Source organism: Teleopsis dalmanni, chromosome 2, assembly GCF_002237135.1.
Source record: "Teleopsis dalmanni isolate 2A chromosome 2, ASM223713v2, whole genome shotgun sequence".
Taxonomy (NCBI): domain Eukaryota; kingdom Metazoa; phylum Arthropoda; class Insecta; order Diptera; family Diopsidae; genus Teleopsis; species Teleopsis dalmanni.
Genome location: NC_051847.1, coordinates 150,348,815 through 150,366,242, shown reverse-complemented (window position 1 = coordinate 150,366,242; position 17,428 = coordinate 150,348,815). Strand labels below are relative to the sequence as shown.

The window sequence follows — 17,428 nt, the reverse complement described above, 5'->3', positions numbered from 1 at the left end:
CGAATATTGCTTTATTATTTTAGAGTCGTGTCGTCTGGAAGGAATTAAATTTTAGTAAATTTTTTCGAACTAAGGTGTTTAATAATTAAGGTGTTTAATAGTTTAATAATCAATACAGCTTTCTTTGCTAATAAAAGACAATTTATTCCTTCCTCTACATCCCCTGACGTATTTAATGATTTTCACATTTAAGTTAGGAGTTTTAAGTATAATTCTGTGCAATACAAGACAGTTTATAGAATATTGCAAATATAGTCTTTACATCAACTTGTTCAAATAGAATACTTAGATGTTTAGAAATCAGTTCTTTTGTCAACCTTTTAACACATCACTCAATAAGTAGTGTGACTGGCACACAGTTGGCGCTGCCATTGGCAAATCCATATGACGTTTATGAAGTATCAACCTTCAAAAGACTATGTGTAAAATTTCATGACATTTCGATTAGTCAGAAAAAAAGTGACAGTCATTTAAGTGAAGCTACTTTTGTTATTTTCAAAACAATGGATGCAAAACAATTTCGTGTATTAATTTATCGTTGCTTCTTAATAAATAAAATACTGTACAAGCTCAGCAATGGGTTCAAAAGTATTATCCGGACTCTGTTCCATCGAAAAGAACCATTTGTTATTGGTTTGCTGAATTTAAACGTGGTCGTACAGACACCGATGGTGGTGAACGTTCTGGTCGTCCAATTGAGGTGGTTAGTCCAGAAAACATTAAAAAAGTCCAGAAATTGGTTCTATCTGATCGTAAATTGCAATTGCGTGAGATAGCTGAGACCGTAAAGATATCAGAAGGCAGTGTGTTTACAATTATGCATAAACATTTGACTATGAGAAAGCTCTTTTCAAAGTGGGTGCCACGTTTAGTCGAACAAAAACAACGTGTTGATGATTCATAGCAGTGCTTGGCTATGTTTACACGTAATAAATCAGATTTATTGCGTCGATATGTGACAATGGATGAAACGTGAATCCATCAGTTCACTCCGGAATCAAACTGATCATCATCTGAGTGGACTGCAGCCGATGAACCACGTCCGAAGTGTCCAAAGGCACAACAGTCAGCTAGGAAGGTTATGGCTTCAGTATTTTGGGATGCACATGGTATAATCTTAATTCACTATCTCGAAAAGGGAAAAACCATTAATTGTAACTACTATGTACACGGCATTACTGGATCGTTTGAGAGCATAAATTGTGAAAAAACGACCGCATATGGCGAAGAAAAAAATTTGGTTTCACCAAGACAATGCACTATGTCACAAGTCAATAAAAATGATTGCAAAATTGCGCGAATTACACTTCGAATTGGTTCCTCATTCACCGAATAGTCCAGATCTGACCCCCAGCGATTACTGCCTATTCGCTTATCTCAAAAAATGCTCGCCGGTAATAAATTCATCACAAATGAAGAAGTAATTGCTGAAACTAAAACCAATTTTGAGGTAAAAGACAAATCCTTCTACAAGCTCGGCATCGAGAAGTTAAAGAAGCCTTGGAATAATTGTATTGCCCTTGAAGAAGATTATATTGATGAGTAAAATGGATTTTTGGCAGAAAAAATGTGTTTTTCTTAGTTAGTCACATGACTTATTGAGTGATGTGTTAACTCTTTGTTATACGAAAATGGTCATAATTTAATTGGGAGTAAACTTAATAGATAATATTTCATGATATATACTAGGCCAGTGTTCTTTAAGAATTTAAATTCCGCAATCCAACATATTTCATAAAATACAAAAGGTATGATATGCTATAAGGTATGATAAGGTATAAGGTATAATATGCTTTTATGGTTTTTATTTGTAGTTTATTATTTCTTTCCTTTGTTCTTAATTGTAGTATTGCTCTAGAAAATGGTATCCTCTAGGGCACTGAGTATTTTAAAAATATCGGTTTGAATGCGGAATAACATAGAATCACGTGCTTGCTCTTGATTTTTTTTATTCTCAATTGGTTACGTGTTATTTTTGTATGTACTTAAGATAACATAGGTTTCAGTAAAACAATACTCACATTACAAAAAACGATGCTAGAAAGAATATTTTTTTATTTCAACTTTTTAGTTTATTAACTTTACTGAGTTAAGCCTTTCAAGTGCACAATATATATTTTTTAATACCTTTTAAAAATAAAAACTCAGCGTTTCAGCGTTTCCATAGTTCTTCATTATTATATTTTTATTTTTAATAGCAAAAATAGTAAATTTATGGATATGTTATGTGGATTCGTGTTTAGACACACTCTCTGTTTTATTATACTTGTAAAATAAATATATTCAGATAAAAATACTCATATCTTTGCTTTGTACTTCATTTTGCAATAAGTTTAATTGATGATTATATAAAATTTTTACCAATACAGTAGAGGCACTAGGTTCAGTAGAATCACTTGGTTTTTCGGGTAGTTCGAATATGCGAAAAATTCTAATTTCTGGACTTTTTATTTCTATAAAAAATGATCAAAAAATTAGAACTGAAGATAAAAATTTTATTTTACAGTTAAAATCAATCCTTACTAAGCATTATTGTATAAAATATTCAATAATGTTAGTTTGTTTTATGGATTAGTCTAATTTTTTGTCAATATTTTCCTTACGTAGATTTAAAGGATTGGTCACGTAATTAGTAGGAAACGAGTTGTTCTTTTTGCACCAATTTATTAAGATATTGATTGTTTTAGAATGGGACACATTTGGTGTGGATTGGGAACATCATCTTCACTGTTATTTAACGTATCAATATCAGTATTGAACTCATATTCAGATCCGTCTTAAACTTGCCTTTCTAAATGAGTTCATTAAAGTGCGGATTTTGGGAACTCCCTCCTTTCTTTTTATTAAAACAAAGAAGAACGAACACTGTCTCTATTTGTTGTTTTTCATGGCTTTCTATGTCGTTGAGACTTAAAACCATGGTGTTCAAAAACACACGTATTAATTTAAGCGTCAATCAACGCTCCATTGGAATCGCATTGGTGATTCCGCCGGTACCAACTAAAGAAATTCATGCCGGTCATATCTTTCATCTTGGTTCGATGTTGAGAACCATCTACATCTCTCCTACAATGTGGGTTGTTTGAAACGCACTCCACGGTTTGAAACGCACTCCACGGCAAATGAATGATATGCTTATACCAATGATCATTCTTCCCGCGTATTTTTGGGTATTAACCACAACCACTTCGAGTCCTACACCAATGGTCAGCGCAGCCAAAGCTGTCGGGTTACTGACCCCCGAAGTACCAGATCGGATCATCTCTGGTCAAATGTCGCAAGTTGCACTCCTCAACTCACTACCATTCACACTTCTTGCATAAGTGCCAGACTGGCACTGGGGGATATAAGTCGCCTCTTACGACAGGCCATCCTAACCGCGGGAGTATTCTTTTCCCCTCTCCGCAGGGATAAGAAGAACGAACAATAACATTTATCAACTTACTAATTTATACAAACTTAAAAAAAAAAAGAAACGAGAATTTGCTCAAAAATTGGAACTAATAGTTTCAGCTGTTTCAGGACCACTGTGATTCGTTTGGAAGTCCTTCTGGTTGCATATGAACAAGGCAAATCCGTGGTATCACAACGTACCTTTATTTGAGTTTAAGTGAGTTTGGCTGTACAAGACCGTTACTCCAAACCTGGAGTATAAATAAATAATTATTGAAACCACTTTTTTAATATATCATAAAAAGTCTATAAAATGAGTTTAAAATCGAGATTTAGCATGAATTATTAAATTAAGATAGAGAAAAATTAGTCAATGATAATAATTCTTTAGTACTAATGATAATTAGAATGTTATTTTTTATCAAAAACTTGCTTTGATGATATTTTTGAAAAGAGTAGAAATGCTTTAGAACAACTGAATTTGAATTAATTGGAGTTCTTGCTTTAAATAAAAATAATGTTTTAATACTATTTTGAGAACTACTTTAAATTTAATTGCGTAGTGTGAAGTATAAAAATGATAAATTAATATTTAAAACTTAAAATAAATATATCTCATGCAAAAATAAAAACTTATTATATTTCAAGTGCCTTTTTATATTTAAGTTTTTTAAATAACTTTTTGCATTTTTTTGTTAAAAAATTGCTTTTAAAAATTCTTCTTCATAATGCCACCGTAGAAAATAATACTCACTTTTAGCCTTTCTAAGAAGCCTAATAATGCAAATGCATCTAGCATTTACACGGTAAAGTATTATAACATGAAGTTGGATAGATGCATACCATAAATGTATGTAAGTAAGCACTTAAGATACCTTATTGGCCTCAAAATATTTATTGAAGTTTTGCATACTTGCACGAACATTGTATGCAACACAGCAATCTTTAAAGTGAGCCATAAGCCATTTGTGTTAATAGTTGGAAAATAGTTTCTTCTAAGTAAATGGAGCATATTTCACAAGTTGTGTACTTGAGGGAATGTTTCAGCCGCAACGCATTTAAATTATTTTCAACTATGAGACTAACAAAGAAAATTGACATTAATTTAAATAAAATTTATTTTACAGATGCACTCAAATTTAATTTTAATATTTTGGAGGAGAAAATTTTCCATACTTTTGTTATCAACAAGTCTGATAATTATCACCCTTTGGTTCTGGACATTTATTGATACGCAAACTAATAGTCGAATTGGCGGAGCACATCTGTGGAGTGTAAGTTTTTTAACATTTCTAAATCATCTTTATGAATAATAGTACAATTATTTATAAGTTTTTGCTAGTTGATAAAATTCAAGCCGATTTATCTAGCCACTAAAGATTATAAATTAATTTTGCAAATTTATTATTTATTTTATTTTAATTTAATTTATTTTTTATACATAATAGGATTTTAGTAATGCCGAGAGCACCTCTAAAGAAACACATATGCTACAGAAACTGATTTCACAAGCAAATCGCGTCTTAAGATACCAACAACAATTGAACGATAATTCAGGTGCGAGAATAATAGCTGGTGGCATACCAGCTGTACCAGCTGCAGCACATAGAAATTCACCTAACGACTTGCGTATTGTGCGTTTTGTAAAAGGAACGAGAAATCCGTCAGAAGGTAAAATAAAAGAAGTATCCTCGAATACACTTTCTTTAGTGGCACGACGGAAGAAATCGCCCGTAGTTGGAGAGAGCTATTTATTTGAGGAGGAACGTTTAAAAATATTGGAAAATCAGCAACGAGTGCGTAACGCTGTCATGGAAGATCTAAATCAAAATAATATGGATTATGAACGCACATTAACTTCTGCTGAGAGGCAAACACAATATGAGCATGAATTGCAACGTATGGGTGTGCCAGTGATTGCAAGTATAGGTCCTGAAAATGCACATCCACCAAATGAGCGGTTGGTACATTTAGACCTTAAAGGAGCACCTCCAAAAGTAAGTATTTCAACAAAAGAATTTTAACTGTAAATTTATAACTGTTTTTTATTAATATAATTATGATTAATGTGTAAATTATTTTGAAATCTATGTTAAAACTTTTATTTTTAAAGTTATATCGGTTATAATTATAAATTTATAATAATAAATTTAATTTCTAATTAGTTCCTATTTAATTTAAATAAAATCAATTTGTATTTCAGCTTAATTTTTTGAAGCATCTTCTGCCGGTATTAAAAACACTTGGTGCCACTGGTTTGCTAATCGAATATGAAGATATGTTTCCGTATACCGGTGTACTACAAGGAATTTCGGCTAACAATGCTTATAAACCAGATGAATTAAGAGTATGCCTTACAGTGTTTTTAACATTATTCCAAATTGCATATTAGTAAATATATTTTTAGAATTTTTTGGAGACAGCATCAATGCATGGATTAACCATAATGCCGCTCGTACAAACATTTGGTCACATGGAGTATGCGCTAAAATTGCAAGGATTTGAGCAAATGCGTGAAATACCAGAAAGTCCACAATCGATTTGTCCTAGCCAAAAAGACTCCATCGCATTCATAGAGAATATGTTAACACAAGTGATAGAGTTTCATGTACGCATGGGTGCTAACAATAGTAATGATGCTGCTGCTCCCGAGCTACCAATCAAATTTACACACATACACATTGGTTGCGATGAGGTTTACCGTATGGCTGAGTGTGATAAATGTCGTCAACATTCACGACATGAACTTTTCCTAACACATGTTACAACAATTGCCAATTTCGTACGTACTCGTTGGCCGCACCTGCGTGTTGTTATATGGGACGATATGTTGCGGGATATGACTCTCACCGAAATGCAACATTCGCACATTGGAAATTATGTGGAACCTATGATTTGGGTTTACGCTAATGATATTTATCACTTTATACAGCCACAGTTATGGGATATGTATTCCAAAGTATTCACAAGTGCTTGGGCTGCATCGGCATTTAAAGGTGCGTTCGGCGAGAGTCTGATGATACCGCCATTGCAACAGCACTTAGAAAATAATATGAGATGGCTTGCAGTTATTGCTAAAGAAGGGGGCAGGTTGGTTTTTGTTATTATTAGATATTAATGTTATTAAATATTTGAATTTTCTTTGAATCGGGCTAATATTTTTTTTTTAGATTCTCTAAAGGTTTTAATGGTTTAGCATTAACTGGCTGGCAGCGTTATGACCACTTTGCTACGCTTTGTGAACTGCTTCCAATATCTATGCCTAGTTTAATTACCTCCTTATCTACAGTTTCACGAGGTTATTTTAGCACGAATCCGAAAGAAAATGATTTACTACGAGTTCTAGAATGTGTTTTTCATCCGGATAGCAGGTATAATATAATGAAGCTGAATATAAAAAACAATTTTTGCAAATTTTCATTTTTGTTTTTTAGACGCTCTGGTCACCCATGGATTGAATTACACCCTAATTCTCATCACAGTCAATTGTTCTCAACTTGCACATATCTGGGCAGTCATGTCTACAAATTTGCTTTACGTCTTTTCGAAAAACTTGTAGAAGTACAGAATTATTTAAGCCATGTTAAAGACAAAAGCGCCTGGTTGTCGGATTACAACTTACGACATAATTTCAGTTCACCAATAAGAGTACGCAGTTTAACCACAAATACGCCGCCATTAATAAATGAGCTCACAGGCATGGCGAAAGAAGCACATCAAATTATGATTGATATATTTGATGAGGTATTATATCTTTATATTAATTATAATTTATTCAATTATTAATAATGGTTTTTTTATAGCATACAATTGCAGAGTTTATAGAACAAAATATTTACCCTTTAATAGTGTCACTACGCAAGCAATTAGAACAAGCACAAACCCTGCTACAGCGGCACACTTGGCCACAACGTCCTCTACCATTTTCTCGAGAACTGATTGATTTAAGTCTATTACCAGATTACACTTTACACAAAAATGAACACCATTCAGAGCATACTAACACTTAAAAATTTTGTTGTGATAAAATGACTCAAATGTTAACAAAAAACATGTTATGCTTTTTGCAATAAACAATTACGCCATTTATTGAGATCAAATTTCAACTTTTTAAAAGTATGTGATTTATTAATGTATATTTTTATTAATAAGAATGTATATTATATGTATTTATAAAACAAAGTATAGGCATTATTATCTAAGTAGTATTAAAATTTAAAAAGTAAAAATATACAGTATGTATGTTTTGCTATTATAATGTAGTTTTTACTCATACAGAAAAATTATTATAATAGAAACATTTCAAATAAAATTTAATCTTTTTTATCACATATTTAAGCGTGTATTAAATTTAAAAATATATTTTTGACATATGTATTTCATCAATATATAAAATATATTTCATTAATCAAAATATTTAGAGAGTACACCTTGAAGTTAAAACTAAATCTAGAACGTGACTACTTTAAATCGGTTTATAATATTTATAATTATATTTCTTTTAAATATAATATTTCTTTTATGCAATCGATGTTAGTATGCGTTTTGAACAACAGCTTTTTATGAGCGTTATATTCTGGATATTTAAAAGGTATAATATATAGATGTTTGAAAACAAAAACAGTCCGAAGTAATATAGTATATTAACAATTTTCTTCATTTTCACCGGACTTAGATCGTTTATTTAGCGCATTAAAATGATAAATAAATAGACTTATTAATTTATGTTAAAGCTTTTTTCATTATATTAAAAAATATTTATAATACAGATTAGACCATCTTCAGTGTACATAAGCAAAAAAGAAATTATCTAAAACGCATGTAAATAAAATTTAAACATATATTCAAACCATATATTATATTCAGATTTTTTTGAAAATTAAACTGCGATTCATTTTAAAATATAAGAATTTTGAACTCTCTATAGAGAATAAGATTATGATTCTATTACAATCAGAACTGACTTAACTAACTTGAATATACAGTAATTCCCCCTATAATGCGGTACCCTTATAACGCGTTTGCATATTACGCGATTCCAGTCCCCCGTTTAACACGGGCATTCGCTCATATAACGTGGGGATTTGTACAGTTCAATATTAGCTTCACGTACCTTTGCACGTTGTGTACGGGATATACGAGAATATCTCTCTAACGCGAAACCAATCTACCGCCTTATAGGGGGAATTACTGTATTTCTCATAATTTTGAAAACAAATCCGTTGGTACATTAGAACTACTTATTCCAAAATTATGCTTAACTTTCTTGTGAGCATAGAGAGTACAAGATTTCAACATTACACATAAAAAATTTATCGACGTACTTGCTGTACATATACGAAAAAGACAATTCCAAACAATTTCCAACAAAAAATTCAATTGCTGGTTCAGGAAATAAGAAGGAAAGAATGTACAAAACACCGAATTTAAGAAATTAAGGATGTTCTGAAATAGAAATGCTAAGTGTAAGTAATATTCTTTATTTATACCATTGTTTTGAATGCTCTTAGTGTTATTATCTTTTGTAGTATTATCTTATTTTTTATACAGCTCAATACAATAAGTTTTGAATGTTTTCAATACACATAATATCTTTTCTAAATGATTAAAATAAATATATTAATCTTGATTCTTCTTGAGTTAGTGCTATTACGCACTTTTACTCTATAATGGCTGGGGGGCTTATCTCTACCCCACACTAGGCTTTAACTAGGCTAAGAAATCATATAATTTATTTGTCTTTTATTTGATGACGGACCTTAAATCAGTATATCTTCCTGAGAATCCAGAAGTGGACTTGAGGATTGTTAGGGCGGGGTTAAGTAGCGTATCAACTTTAGTGAATAATTTTAGAGCTCTGTCTCTGATATATTTTTTCACTGAGTCAATCCTAAGATCTCTATGTATGGAAAATTTAAATTTTGAAGAATCCGAAAAAAAATCTTACAAAAGTTTGTTACGCGTTCAATATGTTAGTTGACTAGACTTGACTAGAACTAAACTGAAAGTGTCCAGCAAAAGCTAACCAAACCACGTCAGCAATGCTGAGATTTGCATTCTCTTGATAAGTGTGGTGGTGTTTGTCGTATCTAAATTGATATCTATAATAGGAATCATAAGCGGAACATTATTCATCAAGTAAACAAATAATGTTTGACTATGCTGGTCGTACCTAAATCGGCATAAAGAGTAAGTTAGCTTCGCAGCACTCAAAAGTGTGTAATCAGGAAGTGTTACTTTGTGTGTAGGATAAATTCCTAAACAAAAACAATATTGTTGCGTTTTGTCTTTTATTTTTTTTGATACAAAGTAAAACAAAATTTACTTAGACTTTTGTACTTGACTAATCATTGGCACACTTTTTTATCAAAATCACTAGGAATATTTCGTAAAATCTTCATTTTGGTTTAAAATTATAATCATATTATTCCTTATTTCCAACACATTTTCAAACGTCTCTATTATTTCATAACTATTATTATTTTATTTATTTACAACATATGGAAAGAAATGAATTTTTAAGTTCATAAGTTCAAATTGAATTTATCCTATGAGTTTTGATGTCACGAAACCTTATAACCAATATTTTTAATAACATTGGTGACACAAACAATTCAATAAAAAAAAATTTATACTTACTATTATTATATATATTTTTTTGTTCACATAAACTCTTTTCGTCATAAATAAGGAAAATAATAAGTTTCTTAATCTTTTAGGTTTATATAAATTTTATAATATAAATCTTTTTGCATAAGATTTTTTTTAAAAATATGTTTATGCAGATAATTGTATAAAGTTGCGAAATATTTTATTTTTTTTATCGGCGTGTCCGATTTAACGATTTTAATTAGTGATTAGTTCTGCTTTTAAAGGTAATCAATGATTATATAGGATACTGAAATTACATGACATTTATATTAAGGTGCACCCACAGCAAAGCGAACGCTTACGAACGAACGAATATTCGCAGGTAATCGTACCTGCGAAAGTTCTTTTCACCTTTATATATACGCGTATTTTTAATATATATATATTATATTTTTATATCAATATTTACATAAATTTTAATATGAATTAGTGAAATGTTGCAACAGCGCAACAGGATAACAGAAAATTTCATGTCCGGAAGCAATTAACATCTGTCAAAGAAAGAAACGCGCATGAATTGAAACACAGCTGATATGCAAATGCAGTCCTTTTGGGCAGAAATTGACAATCGGCTATTACGACCATAACTGCTTGTTCATTTTGCGCTTGAATAAAGATTTTATAGTAATAATATTAATAATTGGAGTTTAATTACAAAAAAAAATTATTTAATTGGTAAATTAATGAAAATTTGTATAAAGTGAACTGAAGCATTTACCACAACAAGACATTAAACAAGTCATTTTCTTTATACACATTTATTCATTGATAAACCTAAACTCACCCTTTTTACCACCTTGTCAGATACCGCAATTGTGTAAGATTTTTTTTTCATTCATTCCATTGAAAAACTGTGTCAATTAATTACTTGTGATTTACTTGAAGTAAATTTAGAATTACAACTCAAATATGGGCATTAATGAAACTCAACATGATACACAATCAGCCGATGAATGCAATACAACAAAATTATCCTTAGATATTTTTCAGGATATTTTTAAGCGCATTGAGCCGGAAGTGCAAATCGATACGTTTGAGGTAAGTACAATAGTTGCAAGTGCATGTATGTAATTGTACATACATATAGATATGTATTGATATATACAAAAATCATTTAACCGTAATACATACAGAGTTGTAAAATAAATATTTATTGAATATATATTTGCACTGTTTGTAATTGAATTATTTTTACTAGAGTGAACAGGGGTCTGGGCGTGGTGATAACTACACGGCAATACTGTACCGTATTCACCTTACTGGACAAAGAAGATGTACAGTTGATGGAAAAAAACTAAAATGGGAGAAGAATTTAATTTGCAAACGATTACCAGAGAATGTGCAACGTAGAGAAGCATACAAAAGTGATAAATTATTTAGGTAAGTTAATATAGAATTATGAAGGAAAAATAAATTAATTTGGAATGTTTAAACAAAACAATGGGTTCACATAGGTGTTATTTTATGTTGCTAATTTATTCATTTTGTCTAGCATTTTTCATGTAAAGCTGAACAAAGGTATTTACGATTCTCTTTGGTTATTAGAAATAATACTTATAATAATATTTGACATAACACCTTCTTCATGCATTAACTGCAGCTCCACCACTGGCAGTACGGCTATCACTGCATTGTTTTGGCTGGACCCAATAATTCAGCTTACATTATTTAATAAATTTGAATTCCAACGAATTTATATAACCAAATTAGATTTTGTTTGCTGACTCTTAAAATAGCACCATATAATTTGCCTTCTACTAGTTAACCGCTAAGCCTAATGTTTGTTTCCTGCGAGATATGTTAATTATTTTTGATTTCAATTATATCATCTGCATAGATATTAACTTAGTAAACAATAATCAATTTGAAATATTTCCTGATGTAGTAGACTTCTTTATCGTATGGTGTAGTTAGATTTGATAAACTATCATTTTGTTTTCCCACTTCCAACACGACAAACGTTGATGCACTGTTGCCGTACGAATACATTTCGATATTGTTAATTAGGACATCCACATAGCCTAAACTTGTCTAAATTTTTTTTTTTTTTTGAATTCTATAAGGATCATAATTAAATCAATATTTTAAGTTTCGATTCCATGCAAATACGTGATACAGAAATACAGTTTATTTTTAATTAATGAATTTTTAAACTAATATTAATATTATATTATAATGTATTATTTTTTTTTTCAGAAATGAAGTCGAATTTTATACAACGATTATGCCTGAGCTATTGAAATTTCAAGGCAGCAAGACAACACAAGTATTTAATGCTGTACCAAAAGTTTATATTGCACAGCCGGATATTCTTGTGATGGGTTAGATTGAACTTATAAAATTAATACAATATATACTTATCACTTATTATTATTATAAAAAATTTTATGCATACTAATTAAAATTAAAATTTCAGAGGACTTAAGAATACGTGGGTTTGAAATGCCTGATCGAAAAAAAGGACTTACAGTAGAGGAAACAACACTCGTTTTGAAGCAAGTTGCTCAATTTCATGCTTTAAGCTTAGCGTATAAATATGAAAATCCGAAACAATTTGAAAAATTACGTATGCTAACAACTGAAGGTCTATTTTGTGCCTCCAATGAAAGTTGGTATAAAAATTACTACGAACGTTTGACTAAAAATGCAATTAAAATGGTAAGTTTAATTATTAACATCGAGCAATAATAATTTTTTGATTTATAATATCAACATCTCAACGTAGGTCTCCGATGTTTTACCTGAAGACTCAAAGTATTTGACAGCTATGAAAGATTTTGCTGAAAGCTCATCATTTTTTTCACGCATGGTAAATTTAGTTAGCGCGGAGTCGCCTTTGTCAGCGATTTGTCATGGTGACTGTTGGGTTAACAACTTTTTATATCGATACGAAATAAATAATGATCAATTGAAAGTTTTAGAAGTAACTATTCAAAAATATACGCTTAATAGATTTAAATAATATTCTATTTATCATAGGTTTGTCTTGTAGACTTTCAACTAATACGATACAGTTCTATTGCTTTAGATATAGCTAATTTACTATTCTGTTGCACCAGTAAGTCCACACGGGATGAGCATTTACGTTCATTTATTAAACTATACAGTAGTGAACTGTTTAGTTGGCTTGAAATTCTATGTAGTACAATACCAGAGCATTTTAACACACCAGAAAAATTTGAAGAATTGTAAGTATGTCATTTTATTTTTAAAGTCTAATGCCATGGAACAGAAACAAATTAATAGTTCCTTTAGTAGGGTTAAATTCTGTACGATATTACAGACTGCAATAAATTTGAATTATCTCAGTTTCCGTTTCAAAAATTTACCTAATATTGTTTAATATGTTTCATTTTTTATTCTAGATTTACTAAAGAATTAAAAACCTATGGTCGTTTTGCACTTGGTCTAGCGTTAGACATTATACCAATAAGTACTTGTGCATCAGAAGATGCTCCTGATCTCTATTTGAATACACATCTAACTGATGAAACCAAATTAGGTGCACCAGAATTAAATTTTCCGCCCAACGATTTGTGCCGTCAAAAAATGTCCGAAATTGTTATTGACATGGTCGATGGTGATATGCTGTAAGAAAATGCAACATCACTTATATTGCTATCACTTAACATATACACGAATAAGTTTCCTTAAACGTATGGAATTTATATATATGATATTATTATTTAATCGAAAGTAATGTAGTGAAAGTAAAATGGTTTACATGTAGGTAGTAAAACTTACTTAGGCATTTGTAATTATTTGACTTATACGTATGAAATCTACAAGATGAAATACTTGGTAGACTACTCATGAATATTGTATTGAAATGAAATTGTGTCGCTATAGCGCATGCTACTACAGGATATGTGAATGAATATATATAGAAAACTCAAGTTCAGAGATAATTAATAGTATTTTTGCAGTATTAATAATCATAAAAATAAGTAGCAGTAAATATGTATGTTATATTTGTATAACTGCGGTTAAATGTGTATTTGTTTGATTTGGAATGGCTCAAGATGTGTAGAATGTTTCAGTTTTCTCTAAATCATGAACACATTTTATATTTTTTTCATTTTTGATATAAAATATTTTAAACAAAATATACATACATATTTTTAAAAATTTTTTGAGCCATGCATATATTTTATATTCGCAATGCTTTTTTGACCCTGAACAAAGTAAGTATTAAAATATGCTTCTAACATGAACACCTTAGACAATAAAAGTATTGTTAGAAAAACAACAACAAGCAATGTATATTTAGTAGTATATTTAATAGCGATTTAATTTAATAAACTATACAATAATATGCATCAAATCACAATAGAGTAGTTATTATTTGATAAAATATACTAATAATCCGCTTTAGCAGTCCAACTGGATTTGGTACTCATAGTTCCTTTATCGCAATTATTGCGCAAAAACCTTAAACCAGCTTCAATTGAATTTTCTAGTTCAATATCTTTTCTGGATTTTTTCGGATTAATTGGTAGCGTACAATCCAAGTCAGCTGGCGGTGGTATTGTCGCGCCTCTAGACGTACTACTGCTAGATTCGATATCCTCATATGTTTCACTTTGATAATTTTTTCTGTGAAATTGCTTAGTACGTTTTGAGCTTTGATAATTATTAAAATTAACTTCTTGTGTTAAGGTAGGCGGCGGCACCATATGATATTGCATTGATGAAGTTGAGCTGCTATTGAAATTTGTACGTTTTAATTCTGCTTGAGGTGGTGCAAAATCTGGATTACGCTCAGTACGCTTTTTTTCATTCCATTCCTTTTGTGACATAGGCAAACGTTCTGGTTTATATGTCCAATTATCTGATTTTTCATCCTCATTATCATCTTTATTATTGGCAACATATTTTTTCGAACGATCCCAGGGTCGTAAATGTTGCTGACGCTCAAATTCCCGCTGCTCTTCTATTCGTTTATTTTTACGTTTTTGTTTTTCTTCACGTTTTCTTGCTCGTCGCTCCTCTTTTGTTTCTTCTAGTTTTTCCTCATTTTTTATTTTTTCAGCTTCATCAATTTCATCAAGCGGTGGAAGCCCTAAACGTGCCCTTTGCCGATTTTTTGCTGCTAGTACGCGTTCTGCAATAATTTTTTCTCTCTTCGAACGAAATTCCTCACGTTGTTTTTGTTCTTCTAGTGTTTTTTGACGAACTTTTTGTAGTCGATCTTGTTGCCGTTTACGTTCTTCTTCATCTGTTGAGAATGCATAATAACCTACACCATGTTGTCTCGCTTCATCAAAAAATACATCTTGATAATGGACATCTATTTTCTCGAGATTTTCTAGTTCTTTTCGCTCCCATCCTATACGTTGTTCGTCTAATTTGGATATTTGTGAAAAGCCATCAGTTTTTTCAGATGGCGGCGGAAGTGGACCAATTATTTCGTCACTGCCATCATTACTGTTATTACTAACATTTGTATCTAACATCCAATTTGCTTTACTTTGATCAATACGTTCAGGCATACTAGCTGCTAATTCAGCATCACGTTTTTTCGCAGTTTCTAAGTCTTTACGTAGGCATCTTCGAGTGCGACCCAAACAATCTTTAAATTCTACCTAAAGAATTTAAGAAGTTAAATATTATAAACTAAAAAATTCTTGGTTTATTAATATGCGTACCCAATCATCTTCGTCATCCATATGTTCTTCCCCACTAGAACTTAAATCACTGCTAGAATATTGTCGTTTTAATTTGGTTTCATCGTCGCTATCTTCTTGTTTCTTGCGATTAAATTGCACTAAGCAATTGTCATCCATATTAAGTTTTCCACCAGCTCGGCTCATTTTATCGTAAAATTTAGCTTTTGCTTCAAGCACGCGCTTCGATTTTTCCAATAATGCACTATCTTCAACTTCATACACCTTAGCATCTTCCTTTTGTTCAATTTTAGGTGGCGCTTCGTTTTTATTTTTTGATGTAGTTTCATCTTTGGATTTAGATTTCTTAATAGAGCGTTCTTCAGTTGGCACTTCAGCATTCTTGGCTTTAGTAACTTCTACTTTCTTTCGCTGTAACTCTGCTTTCAAAGACAATAAAGCAGACAAATTTACACTAATGACTTTATTAGGATCATTCATTTTATATGACAAACTTTTGATTATTATTTAAACTCGAACTTATATTTCTTTTTGGATTAGTTGCTCATCAGCTGATATTCATTTTTCTACTGTCAGGGTTGCAATTTATATTCAAATTATTTTTAAAATAACTAAAGTTATATCAAAACATAAATTGTACATATGTATATATATATGTGAGCAACATAATATAAAATATAATTACACTATAGTTAATAATATGTTCAGACACACCTTATTTTAGCAAAAATCTTAATTTCATCTTTGTTTCAGCGAAATCAAATTGTTTTCCATCCAAAATTCAGTTTAAGGTTTAAAACGATATTAAGGAAAATGGCCTTAGTTTCGTTGAAACAAATACTATGTTCAGACACACCTTAATTTTGCTAAAATCTTAATTTCATCTTTCTTTCAGCGAAATTAAGTTTTTTTTTCCAATTCAGTTTTAACTGACAACGAAATTAAGGAAAATAGCCTTAATTTCGTTGAAACGAAGGCTGAAATTGAGGGATATTTCAAATGCAACTATGTGTAAGATAAATTTTAAGCAAAAGATAAAATTGAGAAACGGTCACAACAATATTCGTATCGCAAATAAGCCAACATGATGTTTTTTGCCAGATTTGCGAGCCACCGAAAGCGCCTATTATAATAATTGGAATTTATAATAATAAATGACACAATTGAAAACTTTAGCTTGAACGTCCTATAACGAATTTAAATTCGGTATATGAAGTTTTAACATTAATGATATAAATTGTTCTTGTAATTTATTTTATATTGTGTGGTTGTAATATAATACTTTACTTATACAATATATATACTTATAACTTATATATATACTTATAAATATATTATACATTACTCATATTCTCGATCATTTACTTTTAAAAAAATCTGTTCATATTATTTGACAATTTTGTGAACAGGAAAATATCTTATATATACCATTTCCAACACTGTTTTTCATGACAAAGGAGCCCTTATCCAAAAGCAGCTGTCATTGTTCTGTAAATGATAAGTCGTTGTTGTTGTTCTTGTTCTAACGGGCTGTACGATTTGCTGTAGACAAATTATTTAATTCATTAAATTATTAAGTACACGGCAGCTGAAATTTCACGAAAAAGTATTTATAAAAGAACAAGAACTTAATTTAAAATTTAACAATAACAAAAATAGTACGATTTAATATCAATCACTATAGTAATAGAAAAAGGAAAATTTTGCGAAGAACAAAACAAAATCAATAATCGAACATTTTGTGCAAAAAATATTAT

General features: G+C 30.5%; 3 protein-coding genes across 3 annotated transcripts in view; 2 read left to right on the top strand and 1 right to left on the bottom strand.

Moving 5' to 3' along the window:
* Positions 1 to 7,483, top strand: part of LOC119680382 (hexosaminidase D) — a 36,005-nt gene extending 28,522 nt beyond the window's left edge. The window contains exons 2-8 of the mRNA XM_038093169.1: positions 4,521 to 4,667; positions 4,842 to 5,390; positions 5,597 to 5,740; positions 5,801 to 6,483; positions 6,564 to 6,764; positions 6,828 to 7,137; positions 7,197 to 7,483. Coding sequence (XP_037949097.1) covers positions 4,521 to 4,667; positions 4,842 to 5,390; positions 5,597 to 5,740; positions 5,801 to 6,483; positions 6,564 to 6,764; positions 6,828 to 7,137; positions 7,197 to 7,403 — 2,241 coding nt within the window. The 3' untranslated portion in view covers positions 7,404 to 7,483. The remainder of the gene's footprint in view (positions 1 to 4,520; positions 4,668 to 4,841; positions 5,391 to 5,596; positions 5,741 to 5,800; positions 6,484 to 6,563; positions 6,765 to 6,827; positions 7,138 to 7,196) is intronic.
* A 3,080-nt stretch (positions 7,484 to 10,563) lies between these two features.
* On the top strand, positions 10,564 to 14,316 carry LOC119685038. Its single transcript, XM_038099224.1, has 8 exons — positions 10,564 to 10,861; positions 10,930 to 11,082; positions 11,243 to 11,424; positions 12,241 to 12,365; positions 12,461 to 12,702; positions 12,770 to 12,967; positions 13,024 to 13,232; positions 13,410 to 14,316. The coding sequence occupies exons 2-8, from the start codon at positions 10,954 to 10,956 to the stop codon at positions 13,636 to 13,638; spliced, it is 1,314 nt and encodes a 437-aa protein (XP_037955152.1). The 5' UTR covers positions 10,564 to 10,861; positions 10,930 to 10,953; the 3' UTR covers positions 13,639 to 14,316.
* On the bottom strand, positions 14,306 to 16,232 carry LOC119685037 (coiled-coil domain-containing protein 174). Its single transcript, XM_038099223.1, has 2 exons — positions 15,693 to 16,232; positions 14,306 to 15,629 (listed from the first exon to the last, which is right to left on the bottom strand). The coding sequence occupies exons 1-2, from the start codon at positions 16,149 to 16,151 to the stop codon at positions 14,403 to 14,405; spliced, it is 1,686 nt and encodes a 561-aa protein (XP_037955151.1). The 5' UTR covers positions 16,152 to 16,232; the 3' UTR covers positions 14,306 to 14,402.
* Between the last annotated feature and the right edge of the window lie 1,196 nt (positions 16,233 to 17,428).

Excerpts from the sequence above, each read along its gene's own strand:
- LOC119685038 (XM_038099224.1), top strand. The coding sequence starts at position 10,954 with ATGGGCATTAATGAAACTCAACATGATACACAATCAGCCGATGAATGC. Across the intron at positions 11,425-12,240 it reads AAAAGTGATAAATTATTTAG|AAATGAAGTCGAATTTTATA; the intron begins GTAAGTTAATAT and ends TTTTTTTTTCAG. Across the intron at positions 12,968-13,023 it reads ATCAATTGAAAGTTTTAGAA|GTTTGTCTTGTAGACTTTCA; the intron begins GTAACTATTCAA and ends TATTTATCATAG.
- LOC119685037 (XM_038099223.1), bottom strand. The coding sequence starts at position 16,151 with ATGAATGATCCTAATAAAGTCATTAGTGTAAATTTGTCTGCTTTATTG. Across the intron at positions 15,630-15,692 it reads TGGATGACGAAGATGATTGG|GTAGAATTTAAAGATTGTTT; the intron begins GTACGCATATTA and ends TAAATTCTTTAG.